Below are 24,367 nucleotides of genomic sequence, written 5' to 3'. Positions count from 1 at the left end.
TAGGAAACGAGTGAGTACTAACTCCCGGGGCTCGAGTGAAAGAGGCTGTGCTAAAAGGGGAAAAATGTTTAGGATGCGTATGGCAATGCTTCTAGAGTAGATTTTTTACTTTAGAAGTGCTTTTGGAAGAGAAATTCGTTTGATAATGTAATTCGGAAGTAAAAGTCTGTCTAGTTATGCGAATTTGTTTTTTTTTTTTCAAATCTATTTTAAAGTATTTTTTAAATTTCAGAAGTAATTTTGGAGCCATTTAAAAAAAATAAAAAAAATGTACATTTCTTATAAGCAGAAGTAGAAACATTAGCTTCTGATAAGAAGTTGATTTTTAAAGCAGAAATGTTATCATGCGCGTCCTTAGAGGGCCTCTCGGTTTCGCAAAATCATATGTATACGATAATGCATGTTTGAGCGATTTAGGATGATGTAGGATAATGTGTCAACTTGATTATGTAAATAATATTATATGTGTTTCTAGCATTGAAAAAGGAAATGGTTATGTACCTCCGATGTGGACATGTTTGGTTACCAATATTGATCGTCATCTCGTCTTTTTCCCAACCTTTCAGCTTTTTGCTTTTGTTTTTTTTTTTTTTCTTTCAGAATATAAAAGCTCAGGATCTCTCATAGTCATTAGGCTCGGTGCTCATTGTCTTATAAAAAACCAAATTGAGTAACATTTTTGCTAGGAATTCAAAATATTATCTTAATTAAGACAAACCAAATGTAATTACGTACCGAAGTTTTATGAATTTCCAATTCTTAAAATTAATTCAAAAGTGCATGATCCGCCGGATTTGAAAATCGAAGAGGAAAAATTTTATCGGACACAAAAGGTCGCGGGACAAACCTGTTTGTGTGGATCAAATGCATGGCACAAATTCCTGTTCTTACCGAGTCCAAATTAGTTTCACGTTGCGGATGTCCATCTAGAGGATGCAGAATTATGGTCTCTCGCCGCGTACCAATCCGCCATCTCTTCGACAGCAAACCTGCGTCCCTCTTGTTTGACTTTTGTTCACACCCAATCACTCTCCAAAAACCCTAACATGGATCTCTCTTCTCTACTCCCTCTTCATTGCTCAATCCCCTATTCACAATGCCACAACTATGCCATCGTCGCGCCTCCGCGCCGCCATCACGGCGACCTCTGAAGGATCACAATCTCTTGCCAGCGCCCGAGTGACCACGTTGGAGTGCACTCTCTCTTTCTCCCCTACAACCATGGGTCATTGGGGCTCGACAACGTTGGCATCAAGCTTATCGCCTATGGCGGAGCGTGGCGTTGTGGGTGCTGACTCTGCATTGTCGCTGTCAATGAACCTCCAAATTCAGAGGAAACGCCGATGCCTCAATGATGACGAAGGCTAGGTCGTGGCCTAGCAGCGTGCGGCTTTAGGGGGTGGGCGTGGCAAGAGATAAAGGCGGGGGAGATTGAGCTGTGTCATTGCGGCTTCAACTGGCCGGGGTGTCTACGGCCGACCGGTTGGAGCGACGGCGGCAGCGTGGGATAGCTGAAGGCAGCAAGACTGACGAGGGCAGGGGCTGGAGGAGAGATGAGATGGGGATTTGTGTTAGGGTTTTTAGGGGTGTGATTTGTTGCGGTGCGGCCCCATAAAAGACGGACCCATGGCACAAGAGACGATCGAGGTAGCTCGAACGTTTCATTCGGCTAAGACGCGGTTCATCACCAATCATTCGTAATAACAAGTCTTGGGTATTTGGAATTCGGGGTTCTCATCGAATGCGGAACACACTCAAGGTAACAGAGACAAAACATGTCGAAACGACATCGATAGACGGCATAGTATTCTTATAAAGGTCATTAAATGGGAAAACAGGATACGCGGCGAGGATCAGATTTCTTTGTTGCATGAACTATCGGACATCGTATTTTTGGGATCGCGAGTGGCACATATATTCTCGTTGCATGCTACATCCTCTAAAGTCAGCCTAAGCATAGGATGGAACCTGGATCCTACGTAGTTCCAATTGATCCTTTTACGGTGCCCCCACTCAAGGTTTGCACCGGTTGGAAATTAACATAAGACAGGACTTTTAAAAAAAAGCAACGGGGGGGCATCTGTTTACCGTTGTTTTAGCCTAAGCGATAATCACGATGGCGAGGTAGCAGATGAGATGTTGGTGGGACACATTATACTTTTGTGTCTCATATAATCATATGTTCCATTCTAACATCCCACTTAGTACAAATGCTTTTGCTGGACTTCCACGCTATGTTCCCTTCCAATGACGGGCATTCCCTTTCCAAACAAGTCGTTCTACGCCCGGCAAATGTTTGGTCGATTGATTCTCGATTCTACTTACTACAGCAAAAAAGTAAAAAATCAAAATCCATGGTCTAACTTTTGTAGCACTGACACTTTTCGAAGGCCTTCGTATCGTATGTGACACTCTCCGACATGCGACCGACACGTGGTTAGCGTTCCGGACACGCTAGCACATGCGAATCCATCATCTTGGCATACCACTTCGACATGTACGGGATTAATTTTAAACATTTTTAATAAATTAAAGGTCAAAATATAAATTTATTTAAAATATACATAATAAAATAATATACTCAGCCACTCCAAAGTTAATACCCGATCAGTTCAAAAAAAAAATTGTGAATCCCTAACAAAAAGAAAAAGAAGAAGAAACTTACTATTGATATTTTTATATATGCATGATTATTTATCATTTACATATAAAAATATATATTTAATATACGACGTGTTCCAACATGTCAAAATTCTTTATTTTTTAAGAAATTACGTGTCGGGATGTCGTGTTGCATGTCAAGCGTCGTGTGCCGGTGCTGTACAAGCTCTAACGATGAGCCGAAAAATGCATCTTTCAATGACAGGCCCATCGCTAGAGGCTGTAGCGACGGAAATTTTTGTTTTCCCTCGATATATTGCAAAGGAAACTTTCTGGGCAGAGGGAAATTTCCTTTCTTGTCATTTTGCTGATGGTTAGCAACGAAACGATGCGTATCTCGTCTCAAAGCCTTCTAGGAATGTCTTTTTCTTATCGTCGCTATAGGGTAAACTTCATCACTACAAACTTGATTTTACGAAACTAAAGTCCGTAATGTAAGATATAAGGATAACCGTCCTAAAAATCCCACGAGTTGTCAAGAAAGTGTAATTAATTCCTTAAAACTTTCAATAAACACAATTGAATCTTAAGATTTATCAAATTGATACAATCAAATTTTTCCGTTAACTCCATTCAACTTAGTTAATGAAAAACACCACGTTTCTTCTTTTTGTTATTGTCTCTTTCCTACATGAAGAAAACATGACTAAAACATGAAACATAAGGTCAAAACGATGTCATTTGGTACAAATGTGATTTTTCAATGCAAATTATTTTTAAATCATATTAAAATAGGCAAACTATAAGAAAAATACAAAAAAAAAAAAGATGAAAACTCAAGCGCCGTCGCTGACCCACCATCATGGAAAAGGGTCGATGATGGTGGGGGAATGGTGAGTGGGGGGGCTAGCCGAGCCCTAACTAGGGATTGGCAACTCTCACTCAAGTTTAGCCGAGGGCTGCCACTGTGCAAACCCTTGCCTGTGGTTGGCGAGGGTAGTCGACCATCGCCTCACAATCGCCAATGGTGAGAAGGTGGTAGCCCTCACTATTGGTTTTTTTTTTTGGGTAAAGAAAACTTTAACTTGCAGTTCCTCGTTGTTGTTAGCCTCCTTATTTTAAGGTTGCTTATTATTTTTCTTTTTTTTTTGTACATTTTATAGTTTTTGGTATTAAAAAAATCAATTTTGGACCAAAATGATGTCCTTTCAGCCACGTCAGTACTACGTAGGATATAAAAATCAATAATAATAATAATAATAATAATAATAATAATAATAATAAAAAGCCGCGTCAATATTTCTTGATAGCCAAATTGGATAGAGTAAACAGAAAAACTTAATTACACAAATTTGAGAAGTTTTAAAAATAAATAGCATTTTTTGAAAGTTCTATGATCCGATTACATTTAATGATAAGTTTTAGAGCTTTCAGCGCACATATTCCTAAAACATGAAACCCATGCTTGCGCTTTTCATAATGCGATGCCGCCAATGAACTGGAGGTCATCCGTTGGATAAGTTAAAGTTCTAGAATTAATCTGTTTATGGGCTTACATAATATTTCATAGGTTCATAGATACCTTGGTGTCCATGACCTTGGCTAAATTATGAAAAAAGATGTATTAATGAATCAAACGTCGACATGGCATGACCCCCTTAAGACAGTGTAAACGAAGCCGAATTTCCTTCATCTGATTCTTACTTTGTTCTTTTTTATATATGAAAGAAAATGTCAAGTAAGAACCTACAGTGGACCTTATTTAAAAAAAAGACCGAAATGTTCTTATTGTTTCAAAAAAAGGTCTGAACAAGGTTATTTCTTCATTTACATTTGATAATTTTTTTTTCTTCCTTTCTGTCGGTGGCCTCGCCATTTAAGCAAGGCCACCCTCAATGGTCGTAGGTGAGGGCTTCCCTCGCCGACCAGCCATCGATGAAAAGAAAGGGAAAAAAAGAAAAAAAGGAAAAAGAAATTTAAAAATGTAAACGATGGAAACACTTTTGATCAGGTCATTTTTGAAACAACGAGAACACTTCGGATTCTTATTTAAAATATTCCATATATATGATGTGGGTGGGTCCTACTCTTACTCCTTTCAATTTCCTTCGTTGAATGAAGAAAATTAGTCAAAAAGGATGGGCCCCACAATAGTACGACGTAGTAGTGGCCAAGTCGTTGGGATTAAAACTTGTACGAGGTCCCGACGTCCTCCTCCTCTCAATTCCTTTGTATGAAATCCTCTTTTTTCTTGTTATGGTAAATGACTTTATGGTCCTTAAACTTTGGTTCAATATGATAATTAGTTGTTAAATTTTAAATTTATTCAATACGATCCTTGAATTAAAGCTCAATGTGCAATATTGTTCCTAAATTTTTAATTTTTTTCAACTTGATCCCTAAACTTTTGGTACATATTCAACTTAGTCTCTAGACTATATGAAATATTCAATACCGTTCCTAAACTTGAATTAATGGAAGGATTGCACTGAATATTTTCATACAATATAGGGACTAAATTAAATATGTACCAAAAGTTCAAAAATCATATTGAAAAAATTAAAAGTTCATAAATAAAATTGCACATTGAGCTAAAATTTCAAGAACCATGTTACACATTGAACCAATATTCGAGAATATTTGTGTCATTATTCTTTTCTGATATAGTCCTTTTTCTCCGTTTGTTCCTTTTGATGTTGCTAACTAGATGAGATATATTAAGTATTCCGAGTTCCATCCGAGCTAAAGTACAAGTAGACCGTGAAATTGTAACATCATTTACATATGACAGATGAGAAAATAATGGGTCTATACCGGGCACGTGGGGGGAGGGAGTTACCAAAAAGTCCTAAATCTTAGATGTGGACGCTGACCTTCTTACATGGCATGATTGGCGTTGATGTAGATAATTTTTTAATAAAATTTTAATTAATTTCCAAATTATTTTATAATTTTCTATTTTCTTTACTTTTTTTTCCTTTTTTCCCTTGGACTTATGGTCAAGGAGGGCATCGCGGACCTTGCCTATGATCGGCAACCCTCGCTAGCCCTAGGCCCAGGGGAAAAAAAGAAAAAGAAACAGTAAAGTAAAGTAAAGAAAACGAAAAAATTATAAACATTATAAAAATAACTCAAAAAGTTATTAAAGTATTACTAAAAATTATCCAGGTCAACGCCGGCCGTATATCGTAAGACGGTCGATGTCCATATCAATGATTTTCTATTAAGATTGGCTGGATGTATTCAATTAGAAAAAAAAAACGTCAAAATACTTAAAATTGAATTGAAAGAAGTGCAATAGACATACAACTTTTTTGATAATCCTTCCCGCGAGTGCCTAATTTCGCGCACAAACCCCGATCCTTCGAACGACTGAATCGGCCCCGCCCGCGGGCCGAAAAGCCAGGTTCTCGCGTGAAGAACGGGCTCGCATCGACCGAGCAAAAGGGTATGGCGGGCCACACTGTTCGAGTGGAGTTGGTAATGATAAGAGCCAAGAGGGGTTAGCCGATGGAGCTCATCTCTTTTCAGCTTTGTACAAGAGAAAGGGTTTGTTTTTTTGTCGTATCGAGTTGGTAATGTCTCCATCCGTGTCCCATGTCTCCATCCCTCCTATCACAGATGCCATGCCGGTGCTTAAAGAAAAAAAAAAAAAAAAAAATTGAGAAAGATGAGTTATCCATCCACATTCGAATCATTGTATTGTGAGGTCAAAGTAGCGTTGCCGCTTTTTTCCGCTTTTTTCCGATGAGATGATGTCGCAAACGGTTCCTCAACTTCGATTCGGTGCGCGATATGCGGTCCCTCAATTTTTTAATTTGTTCATTGCGTGGTACGTGCTCAATTCAGTCCGTGAACCATATGAGGATATTCAATGTCGTCCTTATGCTAATTTGAGTATAGGGATAACATTGAACCTTTTTTTCATATATTCGTGGGACTAAATTGAGAACATACCAAAAGCCTAGGGACAGCATTGAACAAATTAAAAATTCAGAGATGACATTGCGTATTGGCTAAAGATGAGGGACTATCTTGAAGAAATTAAAAATTCAAGAAACATTTATGTTGAGGTTGGGTTAGTAAGGGAACCAGTCTTTTATAATAAATATATTATGTGACAACTAAAACACAACAATCCGTTGTCGTCCAGCGGTTAGGATATCTGGCTTTCACCCAGGAGACCCGGGTTCGATTCCCGGCAACGGAACTTTTTACCACTTGTTCTTGCCTTTCAGTCTGCTGTTCTTGTATTTTGACCCATCTTCTTCTCTGAACGGCCAAAAGCATCAGAAACGAGCAATTTGGTTTATTCGATCGTGGGATTTGTTGGCTTGTGTCGTCATGATGAGATTGCCTATTTATTTTTTCTCTTCTCCTGTTCAGGAGCTGACCTAATGATGGTGGTTTGACCACCTGCGCAAGCTGTTGACAGACTACTTTTCCCACCCCCTTTTTTCTCAGTGAAGTTGAGCATTCGTTCTTGATCCCGCCAAGTGTTTTTCCACTTTCATTCACCGTCTTTCCTCCCCCGTAGTTCCACCCAATGGGACGGCAAAGTGGCTTAGTACAAACTTTCCTGTGAACTAATCTCATCTTTGCTGCTTGTTGGGCCTAAACGCTCTTTGTCATACCCTGTCACTGGCTCAGTGTTCACTTTGCACCTGATCTACGAAGAGCACTGCGTTCTCGGTCTTTGGTACGGATTGGTGGTGTGGGGGGCAGAGATCAAGAACTGGGCAGGCCAGAGAGCGTAGATTGGCGAGGCTAATAAGACCAGCTTTTGTTCGGATGGCGCGATGCGGAGACTGCAACTGATCGCTGAGAGGTTAACTAATTAGTATGTTAGGCCATAAGAACAAACGGAAAAGTTACAGGGAAGAAAATCGAGAGACTGCTCCAACATGACAGGACTTAGACGAATGCTAGAGTTCAGCATATCAGGTTAATTTATTCGAGACTCAATCTAATATTACTGCGGTATCCGCAGAAAATCGAACTGATAAGGTCAATAAGGTTTTTTCCGGGATCCAACTCAGGTCTCGACAAATTAAAAACTGGCATCAGTACAGCACCATAGACATGGTGGCACAATTAGTGTAGTGGGCTGTGCGGTTGTGCCACTAGCGAATTTAACTCAGACTCGGCATAATAATCCACTTCGGACGGAAAGAGAAGTGTCCATGCTGATGGTGCTGCTATGTATGTTCCTTAGCAGAGGCCTTTGTATGCCGAAAAGCCCTATTCATGGCGGTGAAGTCTTTGACATCAGATGAAGTGTGGGTACAGCTTCCTAGAGGTAATTGGTTCACGTTGCCATTGACCCAACAAAGAAAGAGATGAACACTTTTAACCTTCCAATTCCATCGTAGGCTTGGAACCCGAAAGCTACGTCCACCTGATCCAGCATTTAGACTTTTTTTACTAGCCAAGTAAGAGTAACCAAAAGAAAAGGCAGATCATTGCTCACTTCCCCTTTTCATGCTTGTAGGGAAGGCATGTTTCATGGTCATAGTGTTCCTCCAAGGTGGGAGAAACTATTCCCATCTTTTTGGCATGAATCTTTCGTTTGCTACAGTTCCTAAATTTGTGCTGAGAAAAGCTGAAAATTTGCACACACAACGTGTGCTGTCTTCACTATGCAGATATTCCTCTTCTTATCTGCCTAATTCCACCACCATCAGCACCACCTCACCACCACTGCCAGGTGCCAACACCGGCACCGGCGACACATGTTATTGGGGTTTCAGATAAGTTATGACCCACTTCGAGTGGATAAATAGACATTTGCAGCACGTAAGCGCAAGCTCCACTGAAAGATGTGCTAAGCATGCCTTGCTTCAGTCACCGCCCTTTGCCCCTACTTTAAACATAGCACCCTGTTTGGAGTGGATTCTGTCATTCAAGCTCACCAGAGAGAACCTGACAGCTCTGTGCGACCATGAAAGGCGCTATCGCTAACTTCCTGTTCTTCCTGTTCTTCCTCTTGTCTTTCGTCTCATTCCCTGGAGGTACCAAAGCAGCTCAAGCAAAGGACAATGGGGTTTACATTGTCTATATGGGAGCGGCTGCTTCCACAAATGGATCCTTAAGATACGAGCACACACAGCTTCTCAGCTCTTTGAAACGGTGAACAAACACACTCCCTTAAAAGTCAGTTTTGCCTTTCCTTCTTCATGCTAGACGAGAATAACCGCGCCATCTAAGTGAGACGATCAAATGACTTACTGAAGCTCAATGATGTTGCTGATTGTTACTACTGAATCAAACATGCCAAAGGAAGACAATTGCATTGCATAAATGGACATAATACTTCAGTTATCATAGCTTATAGCTTTCTGCAATGATTTTTATTTTCTTTTCCTAAGAAGTTGGAGTAAGAATTTTTGCTTCTGATTTAAATTTATAGTCCTCCATCCCAGAAGTCCTGTGGTTATAATAATCTTGTTTTCCAACAAAATAATGCTCAGACTATCAGGATCCTCAGATCGTAAAGAAAAGCCGTTTCTATGATCAGTTTTAAAAAGAAAAAGTTGGTCCAATAAAAGGAGAAAAAGATGGTTACAACCTCTCATCTTTTCCAAGATGTCCAGGGAAAATTCAGAGAGTAAACATCGGTCGATTTTTTGCCAGGAAGGGCATTACATTGGTACACAGCTATTCGCACAGTTTTTCTGGGTTCGCAGCTCACTTGTCAGAAGAGGAGGCGCGATCAATAGCTCAGAAGCCGGGAGTCATCTCCGTGTTCCAAAGATCCAGTACTACAACTCCACACGACTCGTTCGTGGGACTTCTTGAAGCATCAGATTGATCTGGAAATCGACTCGAGCCCCAGCTCCGAATCGGACTTGTCAACCCAGGAATATGATACCATCATCGGCATCATGGATACAGGTAAAACTGGGAGGCTGAAACATATTCCACCAGGGCACCACGATCTGTGTATGTGTTCTCATGTATGTGAGCTGTCCTAATTTAGCTTAAAACTTCAAACCATAACTAGGCATATGGCCAGAGTCGAAGAGCTTCGACGATAAGGATTTGGGAGTGATCCCGCCACGGTGGAAGGGAAAATGCATGGAAGGGGATGATTTCCGTCAGTCCAACTGCAACAGGTGAATCGAAAACCACTAAGCACTTGATGCAGAACAAGCAATCACAGCCCAATCGTTATTTCTTAAGTGAGAACTTTTGAGTGCGCGATTTTCGAACTTGAAAGGACTAAGTTCAGTTCTTCGTATCACCATCTAACTGTATAAGAATACTTGGCTGGAGAATTTCATTCTCAGAATGTGCTCCTTTATTCCTTTGCCAACCACATTCAGATCCTGCCCTTCCTTATGGATGAGCCACGAGAAAATCAAAGAAGAGTACGCAAGTGACTCTTCATTTGCAAACAAATTGATCCTAACTAAAGAATCTGCCTGTATATCCTTATCTTCCATAATTCAAGTCAAAGAACAGAGATGTTTTGATCTATGCAGAAAGCTGATTGGAGCTAGATTTTACGCTGATCCTGATGAGGCAACAGCAGACCGCACGCCCAGGGACATGGTCGGCCACGGAACCCATGTGGCTTCAACTGCAGGAGGAAGTGCCGTGCCAGGTGCATCTTTCTATGGCCTAGCTGCGGGGACTGCAAAGGGCGGATCCCCCAGGTCAAGAATTGCCATCTATAAAGTATGCTCGCTGGAGGGATGCCGGGGGTCTGCCATAATGGCAGCTTTTGATGATGCAATTTCTGATGGAGTCGATGTGGTGTCACTCTCACTTGGTGCATCTGCGATGGCGATACCGGAAGTCACGAGGGATCCAATAGCGATAGGAGCGTTCCATGCGGCAGAGAATGGGATAATTGTGGTCTGCTCAGCAGGGAATGATGGGCCTAACGCAGGAACCGTCGTGAATGCTTATCCTTGGATTCTGACTGTCTCTGCCTCGACCATCGACAGGGATTTCGAGTCTGATGTTGTTTTGGGCGGAAACAAAGTGATCAAGGTAGTCAATTAAATATTTTGGTAGTGTCCATACATTTTTGCATTTACAAGAATGTGTCCATAGCTTGATCATAATCAGAAGCTGCTTAAATTGGAAAGCTGAAGTCTGTAGCAGAGACTTGCAGGTTTGCTGACAGGGCGATGAACGCCTTTCGCATTTCAACAAATAGTCACGTAACAATGTCACAACGTCGCATTGTCTTCCAGGAGCGTTAATCACTGTTACTCTTTCTGAATTTCTACATTTGGCCTGATATCTACTTAAGCAGAATCATCAAATCTAGTGTATTTTGCAATTATCAGTCTGCCCTTGCTTGTAAGCCGACCTAGAGTTGTTCCCAGGTCACCTACGACCCTCGGCAACTGAAGAAGATTTTAACATGCTGAGTGTCTGTGATGCATTTCAGGGTGAAGGCATAAATTTCAGTAATCTCGATAAACACCCGGTGTATCCTTTGATCTATGCCAAGTCTGCACGACAAAGTGAAGCGCTGGAGTCAGAAGCAAGGTACTTGAAATCTGTTCCTAAGTTCATATGACAAAAATTCTTGATAGCACTATATCCGCCCAGCTTGCTCAAGAGACAAAGCAAAAGCAGAAGGAATTTATGCAGCAAGATGCGAGTACTAAATTTGCGATTTGAAAACATTGTGACCAGAAACTGCAACCCAAGTTCCATGGATGCTGCCAAAATCAAAGGCAAGATCGTTGTCTGCGACAACGATGACAAGGAATTCTCGGAGACGAGCAAGTTCGAGGAGGTGAAATTTCTTGGAGGAGTAGGCCTAATCTTAGCTGACGATGAAGAAAGATCTGTTGCATCTATCTACGGTGCATTGCCTATGACGGTGGTTTCTTCGAAGGACGCTTCCGAGATCCTCTCCTATGTGAACTCCACCAGGTATGCAACTATTCTGTCACTTCACTTTAGTAAACGAGCAAAGAAAAAATGTTATCTCACCATTCTTAATGCTTTTCCAATGAATCAACTTTCTGGTGTGGTATATATCCTGAAGCAACCCAGTGGCCACAGTCCTAGCAACAGTTGCAGTTGGGAACTACAAGCCAGCACCTTCCATGGCATACTTTTCATCTAGAGGCCCTTCATCCATCACCAAGAACATTCTCAAGGCAAGACCAAATCTCTCTCCCTAATTATCTTCATTCGCGAGCAAACTAAGCTAAACCGTAAGACGATTAACTGACAATGCGCACATTGCTCTTTTCAGCCAGATGTCACTGCACCAGGAGTGGCCATTCTTGCAGCATGGATAGGAAACGACACGGCAAGCACTCCAGGCAAAGCCACCCCGCCCTTCAATGTTCTCTCCGGGACTTCCATGGCGTGCCCACACGTGTCGGGCCTTGCTGCAGCCGTCAAGTCTCGAAATCCCACTTGGGGTCCATCGGCCATCAGATCAGCCATCATGACCACAGGTTAGTTAGGACAGAGAATTATAAGGAGTTACTAATGATATCTCTCTCTCTCTCGTAGCCATGCTCCTGCTGAATTCCATAGCAATTGGCAAGTGTCCAAAATAAGGTCAAGCCTAAAGCCATTTTCATCAGCTGACCAGCTGATGTCTCGTAAGGCATATCTTTGCTTGCTTTGTGGAATTATTTCTGAAGATAAAACATATCTTTGTATCCATCTGCAGCCATCCAAACAAACAACTTGAGGGGCCCAATAACTACATACACGGGCACAGCCGCCACACCGCACGATTATGGAGCAGGAGAAGTGAGCACAACTCGAGCATTGCAGCCTGGACTCGTTTACGAGACAAATACTACGGACTACTTGAACTTCCTCTGCTACTACGGCTATAACATCACGCAGATCAAACACATTGCAAGAAATGTTTTGGCCGGTTTCTCTTGTCCCCAAGACTCTAGCTCCGACCTGATTTCCAGCATCAACTATCCCTCCATAGCAATCTCAGGTCTCGAAAGAAAACGAAGCAAGACCGTCGTCAGGACCCTCACAAACGTCGCAGGAGATGATGCAACCATTTATATGGCAAGCATCGATGCTCCGGAGGAATTGGCTGTAAAGGTAGTTCCGAGTAAGCTTGAATTCGAGAAAACGGGTCAAAAGCAAAGTTACCAGGTCGTTCTCTCTTTGACGTCATCAGTAAAAGAAGATTTGTTCGGGTTGATTACGTGGACGAATGGACAATACAAAGTTCGTAGTCCAATTGTAGTACTTAGTAAAAGTGACTATATGTAAGTAGAGGAATATTGTACCGAGCCGTACCGTATTAAGATTTAGGACATATCCATTCATCCACTTGCAAAATCTATTTCCTTCTCATACACACCTTTGTCCATAATCACCTTGTTCTTAATAATTTAATGTCACTAAATACCCCAGACGCACCTCGGTAATTAAGCCAACATAACTAATCGTGATCACTTTATCAGAGTCAAGCTCCATCGAGAAGATGCATAAACTTTGCACTGGGGCTTCCATTCCGAGCCACCCTTCTCTAGGAGAGGAGATATGTCTTAAGTTTCACCAAAATCCTTAAGAACTAATACTAGGGCGACCAAAGAAAAGTATACATGAACACCAGCTCCCTTCATACGAGCATGTCGTACCTCAAGTCGAGGCATCAGTATCTCATTGCTTGCAGCTACGTAACGGCACCTATCATGGCAATGGCAAGAACAGGAGCAACTATCAGTTCTAACTAGTTTTACCAATGCATACAGAAAATATCAACTAACAATCGTATGCTGGGCTTAGGCTTTCCATTAAGCCGAACTTCATTTCGATCCATCGGCATAAGTTAAAATTCAGAATAAAGACATCGAGCCAAAGGGAGCTGCGACTTAAAATACCAAGCTCTGCGCATAACAACTAATTAAACAAAACCTTCGATCATTACCAACCCACGGTTATACCATGAGGACCACTAGAGGTACTTATTTTCCTAACTAGCAATTGTGTTCAGTAGGGCTGTCAATGATTCAATTCAGTTCAATTTTTTGAAAAATCAAACTGAACCATTAGACAATATACTCAAATTGAACCAAAATTTATCTTAAACCGAATTGAACTTAATTGAAAAACTCATTTCGGTTAGGTTCAATTCGGTTCAGTTTTCAGTTAGACACCCACCTTGTGCAAGACCCAATGGCCACCCTGAGGCTCAAGCCGGCCTCCTCCAAAACCACTGCCAACCACCACAGCTTCGCTCGCTCTCTTCTTGATTTGAGCTCCCCAAGTGCTCCTCACTATCATCAATATCGTAATCCCATCTCTTCATCGTCATCAAATCCCAACATGGGTCTGGGTCGTGGTGGTTGGAGCTTCTTGCACGCCATCTCGACCACAGAGAACCCACCAGACCCGACCAAGAATCACCCGTTATCGTCCACTCTCTGGTGAGAGCTTCCTCGCTCAGGCTCAGCCCGCGGAGCTTGGAGCTATGCACGGAGAACCTCGGCAGCAAGAACAGCAACACTGTCCCCTTCGGCAACCCCCGGGGCGAGATCAAGAAGGACGAAGAGGGAACAGACAGCCCCGAGGCCTCAGTCGACACAAGCGAGAAAGCAAAACCTCGAACTAATGTTAATAAAAGCAAAGAGAAGCCGTTCACTGCTCCAATGAGAGAGAACACGAAGAAGAAAAGGGGGAGAGAGAATGAAGTAGAAAATGGGGGGAGAGAGCGCACGAAGATAGAAGAAGAGAGAAAAAATAAAGCAGAAAAAGGAGGGAAGAGGCAGAGAGAGCGCATGCAGACAGAGGAAGAGAGAATAAAGCAGAAACAAGGGGAGTGAGAGAGAGCGCAGAGTAGTGAACAGTAAGAGAGGAGAGAGAAAACCGTGATCTGAATCGAATTGATCTGCACTGAACTGATCTATTAAATTATCCATATACTATTAACTGAACCAAAATTGAACTGAACTGAAAATGCACAAAATTTCGGTCCGGTTCAGTTTAGATTTTGGTTCGGTTTTCAGTCCAGTTTTGACACCTCCTAGTGTTCAGACAGTGGGGCACATATTTCTGGCGCACTAGAGATAAACTAGCAACATCTTCAAGCAAGCAAGCAAGCATAACCAAAGTAAAACAGGTGAAAACAGAGGCCTAATGCATTGCTGCAACCAAGAAACAGAGCCATCATCTCTTAAACGCGTGCTGTGTAAAAAGTAAGACCATATATGAAACAAAGAACAAGGTCCAATCACACTAGCAAGAAGTTAGAAGACTGATCTGGAGTTCGAAACTGCGACCCCAGTTTCCCTGAGCGAAGAATGACTAATGCCAGAGCGAAACGTTGGCTTTAACACTAAGCACGTCGTTTCACTCAAAGGCCCATTGATTCTCCCTTCGAACCTCTTCCTCTTCCTCCAGCGTGAAGTCATTCTTGATGTTGAATGTCTTCCTGATCTCCTCAGGTGTCTTCCCCTTGATCATGTCAGCCACAGTCTGGCAGGTCAGATCCAGTAACCCCTTGATGTTCAGATAATTCGCCGCCTGTCGCATATCAAGCAAAACGCCATACGGTAAATAATAAGTACTGCAATCCTTAACGAGACGAGATTCAACTCAACTTCGAAAGCTCCTGAGTTATCTATAATTGTGCTGCTGAAATAGTTAATCCTCAGCATTCACTAAGCAAAAACCCAAGTGATAAGACATCATCGCGTGAAAACGAAACCGAGATGAGCTCCAAAAACCGTGCTTCAATCTTCAAAAGCCACGTGAAACAAAGAACTTCCACTAGACTTGCACGTACAAAACATAGCCCGATTAAAAAGAACAGATTCTCAACCATATTAATCAGCAAAATCCAACATCAAAATCCTCGCCCTCGCCGAGGAACGCCTAGACAAGGCAAAACAACATCCCCGCACAGAATCTCCCACGAAACCCAAACCCTACGCGAAATCCCCGGAATCGAAGAGTGAGCAAAGGGAACGAGCACCGACCTGGATGAGATCGAACAGAGGGGCCTGGTCGACCTTGACGAACTCGGTGTCCCAGGCCTTGAGGTCGTCGTCGGCGACGGAGGGGGCGCGGTCGGCGTCGACGTGCTTCTTGCAGTACTCGATGACCTTGGAGAGGGTCTTGCCGGTGACGTTGGGGAGGGGGATGACGTCGTCGACGCACACGTCCTCGCTCACGTACTTGATGATCTGGGACTCCAGAGCCACCGCCTCCTCCACCTCAAAGAACTCTTGGTCCAAGCTCTTGAGGACGATCTTGCCAGGGGACGACATGGCTCCTCGGCGCACAGCCTTTCTCCGGAGTAGAGGAAGACGATGATGCAATCAAAGTCCCGCTGAAAAGGTGCTGTAACTAAAAATTATTTACTGCGGTTGTGATTTATTAGGGTGTGTTTGGCGGATCGAATGTAACATCGGATAGGATAATTTCCAACCTATATGATATTTGGAGCAATAAAAAAAATCCAAACATCGTATGGATATATATATATTTTTTTTTGGGGGTAAAAAATGTATGGATATATTCTATATAAAATAATTTTACTCTTTTGACTCAAAAATAATTCTATTCAATGGTAAGATATGCTCGGTTAAGATATGTGTCACGCTTATCTCTTTTCTCTATCTCCTCTTCCCACCCAAGGCCATCGCTCAACGCCTGCCACCGAGCTCTCTCTCTCTCTCTCATTGCCATTGAATATGACTGGAATTTTTGCAATTGAAAAGTATCTAACACTTCATCTTTAAAATGAAATATTTGGGTGGAAGGGGTACAATCTTGTGAATTAAAGTTAGAAAAACATAGTTGGGTTACTCTTTAAGCCAAAGTGATTACGTTGAAATGATATTAAATACATTAGAACATAGTACTTTCAAAGAAATAAGTACTTTATTTGATTTTAGTGTTAAACTAAATTATAATACTGGTAGAACAGTAGCACAACTTGAATATGCGAGTGCTATATGATCTTTAATGTATGCAATGTATTGCACTAGACTTTATATTGCTTTTTCCGTGCGTAAGTTGAGTAAATATGCTAGTAATCGAAATATAGAACATTGGAATGTTGTTACCAAAATTCTTGGTTATCTTAAGAGAATTAAAAATTTGGGATTGTTTAACAATAATTATCCAGATGTATTAAAAGGATATACCGATACTAGTTGATTACGAATGTGGGATATAAACATTCCACTTATAGATGGACTTCACATTACAAAGATGTGCAATATCTTGGGCGAGCAATAGATAAACATGCATTACTCTCTCAATGTTGGAATCTAAATTCATTGCTTTAGCAACAACTAGGAAAGAGGCTAAATGGATAATAAAATTGTAGTTGGACATCAAATTATAGCTTAGTCATATGCTTTCTATTTCTATTTACTATGATAGTCAAGCTACTTTTGCAAGAGCTTATAGTAGCACTTATAATGGCAAGTCTAGATATATCGACTTAAGATATGAGTACGTGAGGCAATTGATTTCGGATTGTATCATAACAATTGTATATGTAAGGTGAAGCAAGAATTTGATAGATTCCTTCACAAATGTTCTATCTAGAGAAGTAGTAAAGATGACCTCAAAAAAAAGGGGTTGAAACCCATTGACTAAAATCACTACTAATGATAACTCAGCCTAATGCTAGTACATCACTAGTTATAAGTTTTTTTTTTTTCCAAACACTAATTGGTCTAATGGATAAGAAAAAGTTGCTGAAAGTGATTGTTTAATATTGCCATTAGCTTAGACATAAGAAATCAGTATCATATATTATGTCATTGTAGAGTGATTTATACTATTGATGCAATATAATATAAACTAGTAATATGTTTATTAGTAATAGAAATACGTGGTAGACGCTTCACCTATACAAACTTAGAAGTAATGCCACTTCTTATGAAAGTTAGGGTTATTTTCTAGAAGCTCATGAAACAAGAAGAAGCACAATGCTATAATAGTGCTAAGTACATTATAGAATTTTTCATTGAAACAAGAGATTAGTATATGAGTGATGTATCCGATTTTATCATTTAAAGTAACAAGTTCAAAGCTATAGCAAATTGTAACTTTGATAGAGTTTTGTGGTACATGCATTAAATAAAGATTTAACTCGAAAAAGACATTTATGTATGTATATTAATCTCATGCATTTGGCTATTTATATATATATATATATATATATATATATTAAAAATGTATTTTGTAATTTTGTTAAAACAAACAAAGAGATGACTTTTCTCCCGTAGTGGTTACTATTAGCAGTTATTTCGGAAGGATACTACCTTTCAAAGGTTATATCCGTTCAAACGTAATTTTCACTATTATATATTCAACGTTTTTGTCCAATATTCACTTACTTCAACTTTCATTGTCATATCTTTCTAAAGCTATATAGTCTTCTTTCCAATTTTTTCCTGTGAGAGTTCTTGGAGAAATATCACAATTGCTATATGATATTCGCATTATGAGACTTTATTGCATCTCGGAGGATTTTTGTCAGTAGCCATTAGTAATGTTGTGGGGCAAATAATTCCTCAAAAAGAATGAATTCAAGCCTTAAAGTCCGAATTCTACTTCTTCCCATTTTAAATGTTTTTCCCAACAAAGTAAACACCCATCGGAAGATCTTAATTCCTGAGATTAGGATCCAAATATGCCGATACTATCCCCCGCTGAATATTAAATAGCCGTACTTTAAGCTTTCATGAGATTTATTGTTAAACAAGCGCCGCCACAACGTGCGAAATCACTTTAAAAATTTGTAGAAAGTAGACTTCGTGAAGTGTTGTCCTTACTTGTAGCATATGTAGGTGAAGAACAAATTCTAATTAGTGTGCTCGCTTTTAGCAATGCAAATGGGTACTAATTTTTCATATGGTCACTTTTGAAGGGATAATTATCCAAAAAGTCTTAAACCTATTATACGACGGCCAATTCAGTCTTAAGCTTTTCAATTGTGCCATTTAATCTTAAACATTTTGATACTTTGCCAATTTAAAAATGAACCCCCCCTTTTTGTGTATCAATTTAGTCCCAAAATTTTTTAAAATTTTTCAATTTAGCCATAAACCTATTATTTGGATATTTTGCCGAAAGGACTATATTGGCAAATCATCAAAAGGTTTAAGACTAGATTGACAAGTTATCGAAAGGTTTAGGACTAGGTTGACGCAATTGAAAGGTTTAGGACTAAATTAATAAATTATCAAAATAGTAGGACTAAATTGGTACAATTGAAAGGTTTAATAATAAATTGATTATCCATATAATAAGTTTAGAACTTTTTGGGCAAATTTTCCCCAACTTGGGACTTATTGCGTCGATTTATTCTATTGCCCACTTAAAAGAAAAGGATTTTTATATGGTACACCGGCGTAGACATGGCCATATGGAACCGTGAGCCCGGAACCGGCCCGTTGACCAAGCCCACGGTTCCAACCCGGAACCGGAACCGGCCCTACACTAAATTACTTTTAAAAAAAAAAAAAAAAAAGAGGAGGCTTGGGGAAAGAGCCATTGGGCCAAGGGCGGTTCCACAACTTAGCTAGAGCGGTCCGGTGACCAAACACCATGTCTACACCGGTACAAATAAATTATTGTTAACAAAAAAATTACACTTAGAAAGGGTGGACAATCAGCTAGAGTTGGTGACCCAAACAATCATTTACGAGAAAAAATATGGAGAATCATGTTCGAATAATGCAAATCTTATTCACCTACTTCACTCGAGAGATCAAAGAGCCCAAGTCCGAGCCCATCAAGATATCCAATTGAACCCATCGCCCAATGAGTTATAGACCAACTTGGATATATTAATTGTTTTATACCACATCAATTTTTCGACGTGAGACTTCTATAACATAACTCACACATGCATCCTAACATCACCAATGGGGCAAAATCCTTGCTGGAGTATAATTGCATTTGGTCACGGTCTTGAGATCATTATTGTTGCCACAATGCACGTTGAACCTTGGACTGCCGGAGGAAGTGCTGTGCCAGGTGCATCTTTCTATGGCCTAGCTGCGGGGACTGCAAAGGACGGATCCCCCAAGTCAAGAATTGCCATCTATGGAGTATGCTCGCAGGAGGGATGCCGGGGGTCTGCCATAATGGCTGCCTTTGATGATGCAATTTCTGATGGAGTCGACGTGGTGTCGCTCTCGCTTGGTGCATCTGCGATGGCGATACCGGAAGTCACGAGGGATCCAATAGCGATAGGAGCGTTCCATGCGGCAGAGAATAGGATAATTGTGGTCTGCTCAGCTGGGAATGACGAGCCTAACTCAGGAACCGTCGTGAACGCTTATCCTTGGATTCTGACTGTCTCTGCCTCGACCATCGACAGGGATTTCGAGACTGATGTTGTTTTGAGCGAAAACAAAGTGATCAAGGTAGTCAATCAAATCTTTTGGTAGCGTACATAAATTTTTGCACTCACAAGAATGTGTCCATAGCTTGATCATCATCAGAAACTGCTTAAATTGGAAAGCTGTAGTCTGAAGCGGACACTAGCAGGTTCTCTGGCAGGGCATCATCGCCTTTCGCATTTCGACGAATAGTCCTGTAACACTATCACAGCGTCGCATTGTCATGCAGGAGCATTAACCACTGTTACTCTTTCTGAATTTCCACATTTGGCCTGTTATCTATTTAAGCAGAATCATCAAATCTAGTGTATTTTGCAATTATCAGTCTGCCCTTGCTTGTAAGCTGATCTAGTGTTGTTCCCAGGTCCCCTAAAGAGAAGTTACGGCCCTCGGCAACTGAAGAAGACTTTAACATCCTAAGTGTCTCAGATGCATTTCAGGGTGAAGGCATAAATTTCAGTAATCTCGGTCAACACCCGGTATATCCTTTGATCTACGCCAAGTCTGCACAACAAAGTCAAGCACTGGAGTCAGAAACAAGGTACTTGAAATCTGTTCTAAGTTCATATGACAAAAATTCTTAATAGGGCTATATCCGACAGCTTGCTCAAGAGACAAATCCAAAGCAAATGACAGAAAACGATGAAGGAACATCTGCAGCAAGATGCCAGTACTAAATTTGCGATTTAAAAACATTGTGACCAGAAACTGCAACCCAAGTTCCATGGATGCAGCCAAAATCAAAGGCAAGATCGTTGGAGACGAGAGGTGATGAAAGATCTCGGAGGAGTAGGCCTAATCTTAGTCGACGGCGAAGAAAGATCTGTTGCATCTATCTACGGTGCATACCCTATGATGGTGGTTTCTTCAAAAGACGCCTCCGAGATCATCTCCTACGTGAACTCCACCAGGGAGGCCACTATTCTGTCACTCACTTCACTTTATTAAACAAGCAAAGAAAAAATGTTATCTCACCATTGTTAATGCTTTTCCAATGAATCAACTTTCTGGTGTGGTATATATCTTGAAGCAACCCAGTGGCAACAGTCCTAGCAACAGTTGTAGTTGGGAACTATATGCCAGCACCTTCCATGGCATACTTTTCATCTAGAGGCCCTTCATCCATCACCAAGAACATTCTCAAGGCAAGACCAAATCTCGCTCCATGAGTATCGTCATTCGTGAGCAAACTAGGCTAAAGCAAAAGACGATTAACTGACAATGCGCACATTGTTCTTTGCAGCCAGGTGTCACTGCACCAGGAGTGGCCATTCTTGCAGCATGGATAGGCAACGAAACGACAGGCACTCCAGGCAAAGCCGCTCCACCTTTCAATGTTCTCTCCGGGACTTCCATGGCATGCCCACACGTGTGGGGCCTCGCTGCAGCCATCAAGTCTCGAAATCCCACTTGGGGTCCATCGGCCATCAGAACAGCCATCATGACCGCAGGCTAGTTAGGACAGTATTATAAAGGGTAACTAATGATATCTCTCTTTCTCTCTCTCTTAGCCACGCTCCTGCTAAATTCCATGGCAATTGGCAAGAGTCCAAAATAAGGTCAAGCCTAAAGCCATTTTCATTCGCTGACCAACTGACATTCAGTATGATGCTGCGGAAATGACTAGATCGCTCATCGTATCTCGCAAGACACTATATCCACGGTCATGTCCAGTCCTCCCTTCTTGCTTTGGGGAATTGTTTCTGAAGATAAACACATCTTTGCGTCCATCTGCAGCCCTCCAAACAAATTACTTGAGGGGTCCTATAACCACGTACACGGGGCACAGCTGCCACGCCGCAAGATTATGGAGCAGGAGAAGTGAGCACAACACGAGCATTACAGCCAGAACTCATTTACGAGACAAATACTACGGACTACTTGAACTGCCTCTGCTACTATGGCTATGACATCGTGCAGATCAAAAACATCGCAAGAAATGTTTCGGACAGTTTATCTTGTCCCCAAGACTCGAGCTCCGACCTAATTTCCAACATCAACTACCCCTCCATGGCAATCTCAGGTCTGGATGGGAAATGGAGCAAGACCGTTGTCAGGACCCTCACAAAGGTCGTAGGAGGTGATGCGAACATTTATATGGCAAGCATTGATACACCCATCCAGGGTAGTCAACGACTATCCACAACCAAAAATGGTTCAACTGCTTACAACCACAACTCCGTTATATACATGAGCAAACCATCCCGTTTCCCCCACTACTACTTTCCTTACTTACCCATCATTAGGACCATCATTGTCCTCAACGAACAGGAGAGGACCTAAAAGTACATCGTTCTCACCAACTATGCACAGTGCTATGAAACGATACATAACTGGGCAAGACATCAGTCCTACTTCAATAGACATGGTACTACTCAACTTCTTAAACTTCACATTAGGGTGATCCGTATCTACATAGTCCTCTAAGGATGAAATCCATTCTCGAAGAACCCATAACATAGCACCGATGAAGCCGCAGCCGCACTAACCTATGGCATTCTTACTATCCGAAAAACCACAATTCAACAACAGTGAGCTTTCGCCCCACAAATGAACGTCTAACATAATGGAATGCAAGCATGGAAATCAAAATGCCATCTCAATAATTTGTAAATTCAATGCAAGGATCTCAAGCATAGGCATTTCATTTCCAAAAACTCATGAATTATATGCAATGTCTCCTACTCCTTCACAAATAAACCTCATGCGGGTGTGCCGTTCTCGGGGATAAGCCTCACCCAACATCTTCAGTCCAAAGGCATCTCCTTTCAAGAATATATAGCAAAGGCATCCCCAACCTACGGAAAAGCGCCGAGGGACATCCCGATTTTCGTTCGGCTCCCACAGGGCATCGCCAGATAAACCTCATAGCTGTATAACGTCAAATAAACCTCACGATAAGTGTTACACATGTTTCATCATGAAATGCCATGCCATGTACACACAATAAAATCTTGCCATCGTTGGCATTCAGGAATTTCATAAAATGCATGAATCATTTGTAACCATGATCATATTCTTTCAAAAAGTCCAGCAATGCAAATCAAGCGCATCAAGCATAATTTTCAAGAATACGGTCCAGTTTTTCAAACTACTGACAAATGATTCTAATGTCAATCCAAACAAACCATAAAGGTTAGAAATCCGCCTGCCTAAATTTAGGAAATCTCAATTTCCAGATCAACAAATGAACAACGGGCGATAGATGAAGGCGGCGGAGCACGTCTTCACAAATGGCGACGGCTAGGGCGACGCGGGACACGGGCGATTGGCATTCGACTTTAGGAGGCGGATGGTCAACGGTGTGAGGAGGAGGTTGGCGGTCGGTCGATTCCAACAGAATAATGACGAGATTTATTATTAACACCGCTGAATGAACTAACAGCAATTTCTATTTATAATGATTTAGTCGGCTTGGTTCGATCGGCGACTTGCGGCGACTTATGATTTGTCGTGCTTGTCGCGTCAGCGGGTTGACCTACTTGAAGTTGAATCGGGACGTGACACGTGTCACGTGCGCTTGACACGTGTCCCACCGCCTCATGCGACGGTGACACATGGCAGCCACGTATCCAAGTCGGCCGCACGCATGACACGTGGCCCTTTGCATGCCCACATGCGGCCCAATCCAAATTCAAGTGCTTAATTTCGCACATACTTGACCCAATGAGATCTAATTCCAATATATCATGTCCTTAAAACAACATTTGGTACATAATGAATTTTTAAAAACACCCGGGAGTTCAGATAAAAATATCCTCATTACTTAATCCAATATTCTAATAATCCGAACTCATCATTTTCCAATTCACCGTTCAAGCAAGTGGAGGTATTCGGTCATCACACGTTCTCTCTTTGAAATCATCAGTAAAAGAAGATTTGTTCAGGTCGATTACGTGGACGAATGGACAATACAAAGTTCGTAGTCCAATTGTAGTAATTAGTAAAAATGACTCTCTGTAAGTAGAGGAAAATTTTACCGAGCCATGCTTTATCCCGGATACTGATGCAAATGTAGTACTCGGATGAAGAAGTTCAAGTCCCGAAAATGACCAAGAATTTGAGAGGAATTAAAGGATCAACAACCAAATCAAATGAAGCTTCTGCCTTTTCATCTTCATCGGCCAATGTCACTATTGACCTGTTCAGCTCACAAGTTCATTGCCATAGACAGAGTGTTTATTAGAAGTGAGGACATATGCATCCATCCAGTTGCAAAATCTGTTTCCTTCTCATACACCTTTGTTCATAATCACTTTGTTATCAACAGTCATGTTACTAACCAAGGAAGAGTATACATGAACACAAGCCCACTTCATACGAGCATGCCATGCCTGAAGTCGTGGCATAGGTGTGTCATTGCTTGCAGCTATATGACGGTACCTATAATGGCAATGGCAAGAACAGGGGCAACTATCAGTTCTAACTAGTTTTAA

The 24,367-nt window shown here is 41.4% G+C and overlaps 2 protein-coding genes and 1 non-coding gene across 3 annotated transcripts; 2 read left to right on the top strand and 1 right to left on the bottom strand.

Annotated features, from left to right (window-relative positions):
- Positions 1-6,739: 6,739 nt before the first annotated feature.
- TRNAE-UUC lies at positions 6,740-6,811 on the top strand. The gene has a single exon. It is a non-coding gene; the product is annotated as a tRNA-Glu (tRNA).
- Positions 6,812-8,126: 1,315 nt separating this feature from the next.
- Positions 8,127-24,177, top strand: LOC115738665 (CO(2)-response secreted protease-like). The gene is given in 11 exon segments (XM_048274612.1): positions 8,127-8,730; positions 9,235-9,349; positions 9,351-9,495; positions 9,605-9,716; positions 10,086-10,599; positions 11,006-11,106; positions 11,257-11,499; positions 11,615-11,729; positions 11,828-12,035; positions 12,257-12,752; positions 23,819-24,177. Coding segments are annotated over 11 exon segments (2,313 nt in total). The 5' UTR covers positions 8,127-8,542; the 3' UTR covers positions 23,895-24,177.
- LOC115738667 (SKP1-like protein 1B) lies at positions 14,691-15,863 on the bottom strand. Its single transcript, XM_030671363.2, has 2 exons — positions 15,540-15,863; positions 14,691-15,084 (listed from the first exon to the last, which is right to left on the bottom strand). Exons 1-2 carry the CDS (start codon positions 15,828-15,830, stop codon positions 14,911-14,913), a joined length of 465 nt encoding a protein of 154 aa, XP_030527223.1. The 5' UTR covers positions 15,831-15,863; the 3' UTR covers positions 14,691-14,910.
- Positions 24,178-24,367: the final 190 nt, after the last annotated feature.

The sequence above is a fragment of the Rhodamnia argentea genome, chromosome 2, assembly GCF_020921035.1.
Source record: "Rhodamnia argentea isolate NSW1041297 chromosome 2, ASM2092103v1, whole genome shotgun sequence".
Lineage (NCBI taxonomy): Eukaryota > Viridiplantae > Streptophyta > Magnoliopsida > Myrtales > Myrtaceae > Rhodamnia > Rhodamnia argentea.
Note: the sequence above shows the minus strand (reverse complement) of the source record. Positions and strands in the feature narration are given on the sequence as shown.

What these genes read in the sequence shown, in the direction of transcription:
- LOC115738667 (XM_030671363.2), bottom strand. Translation starts at nt 15,830, where the DNA reads ATGTCGTCCCCTGGCAAGATCGTCCTCAAGAGCTTGGACCAAGAGTTC. An exon ending in CTCTGTTCGATCTCATCCAG is followed by an intron (nt 15,085 to 15,539) that starts GTCGGTGCTCGT and finishes GATATGCGACAG; the next exon opens with GCGGCGAATTATCTGAACAT.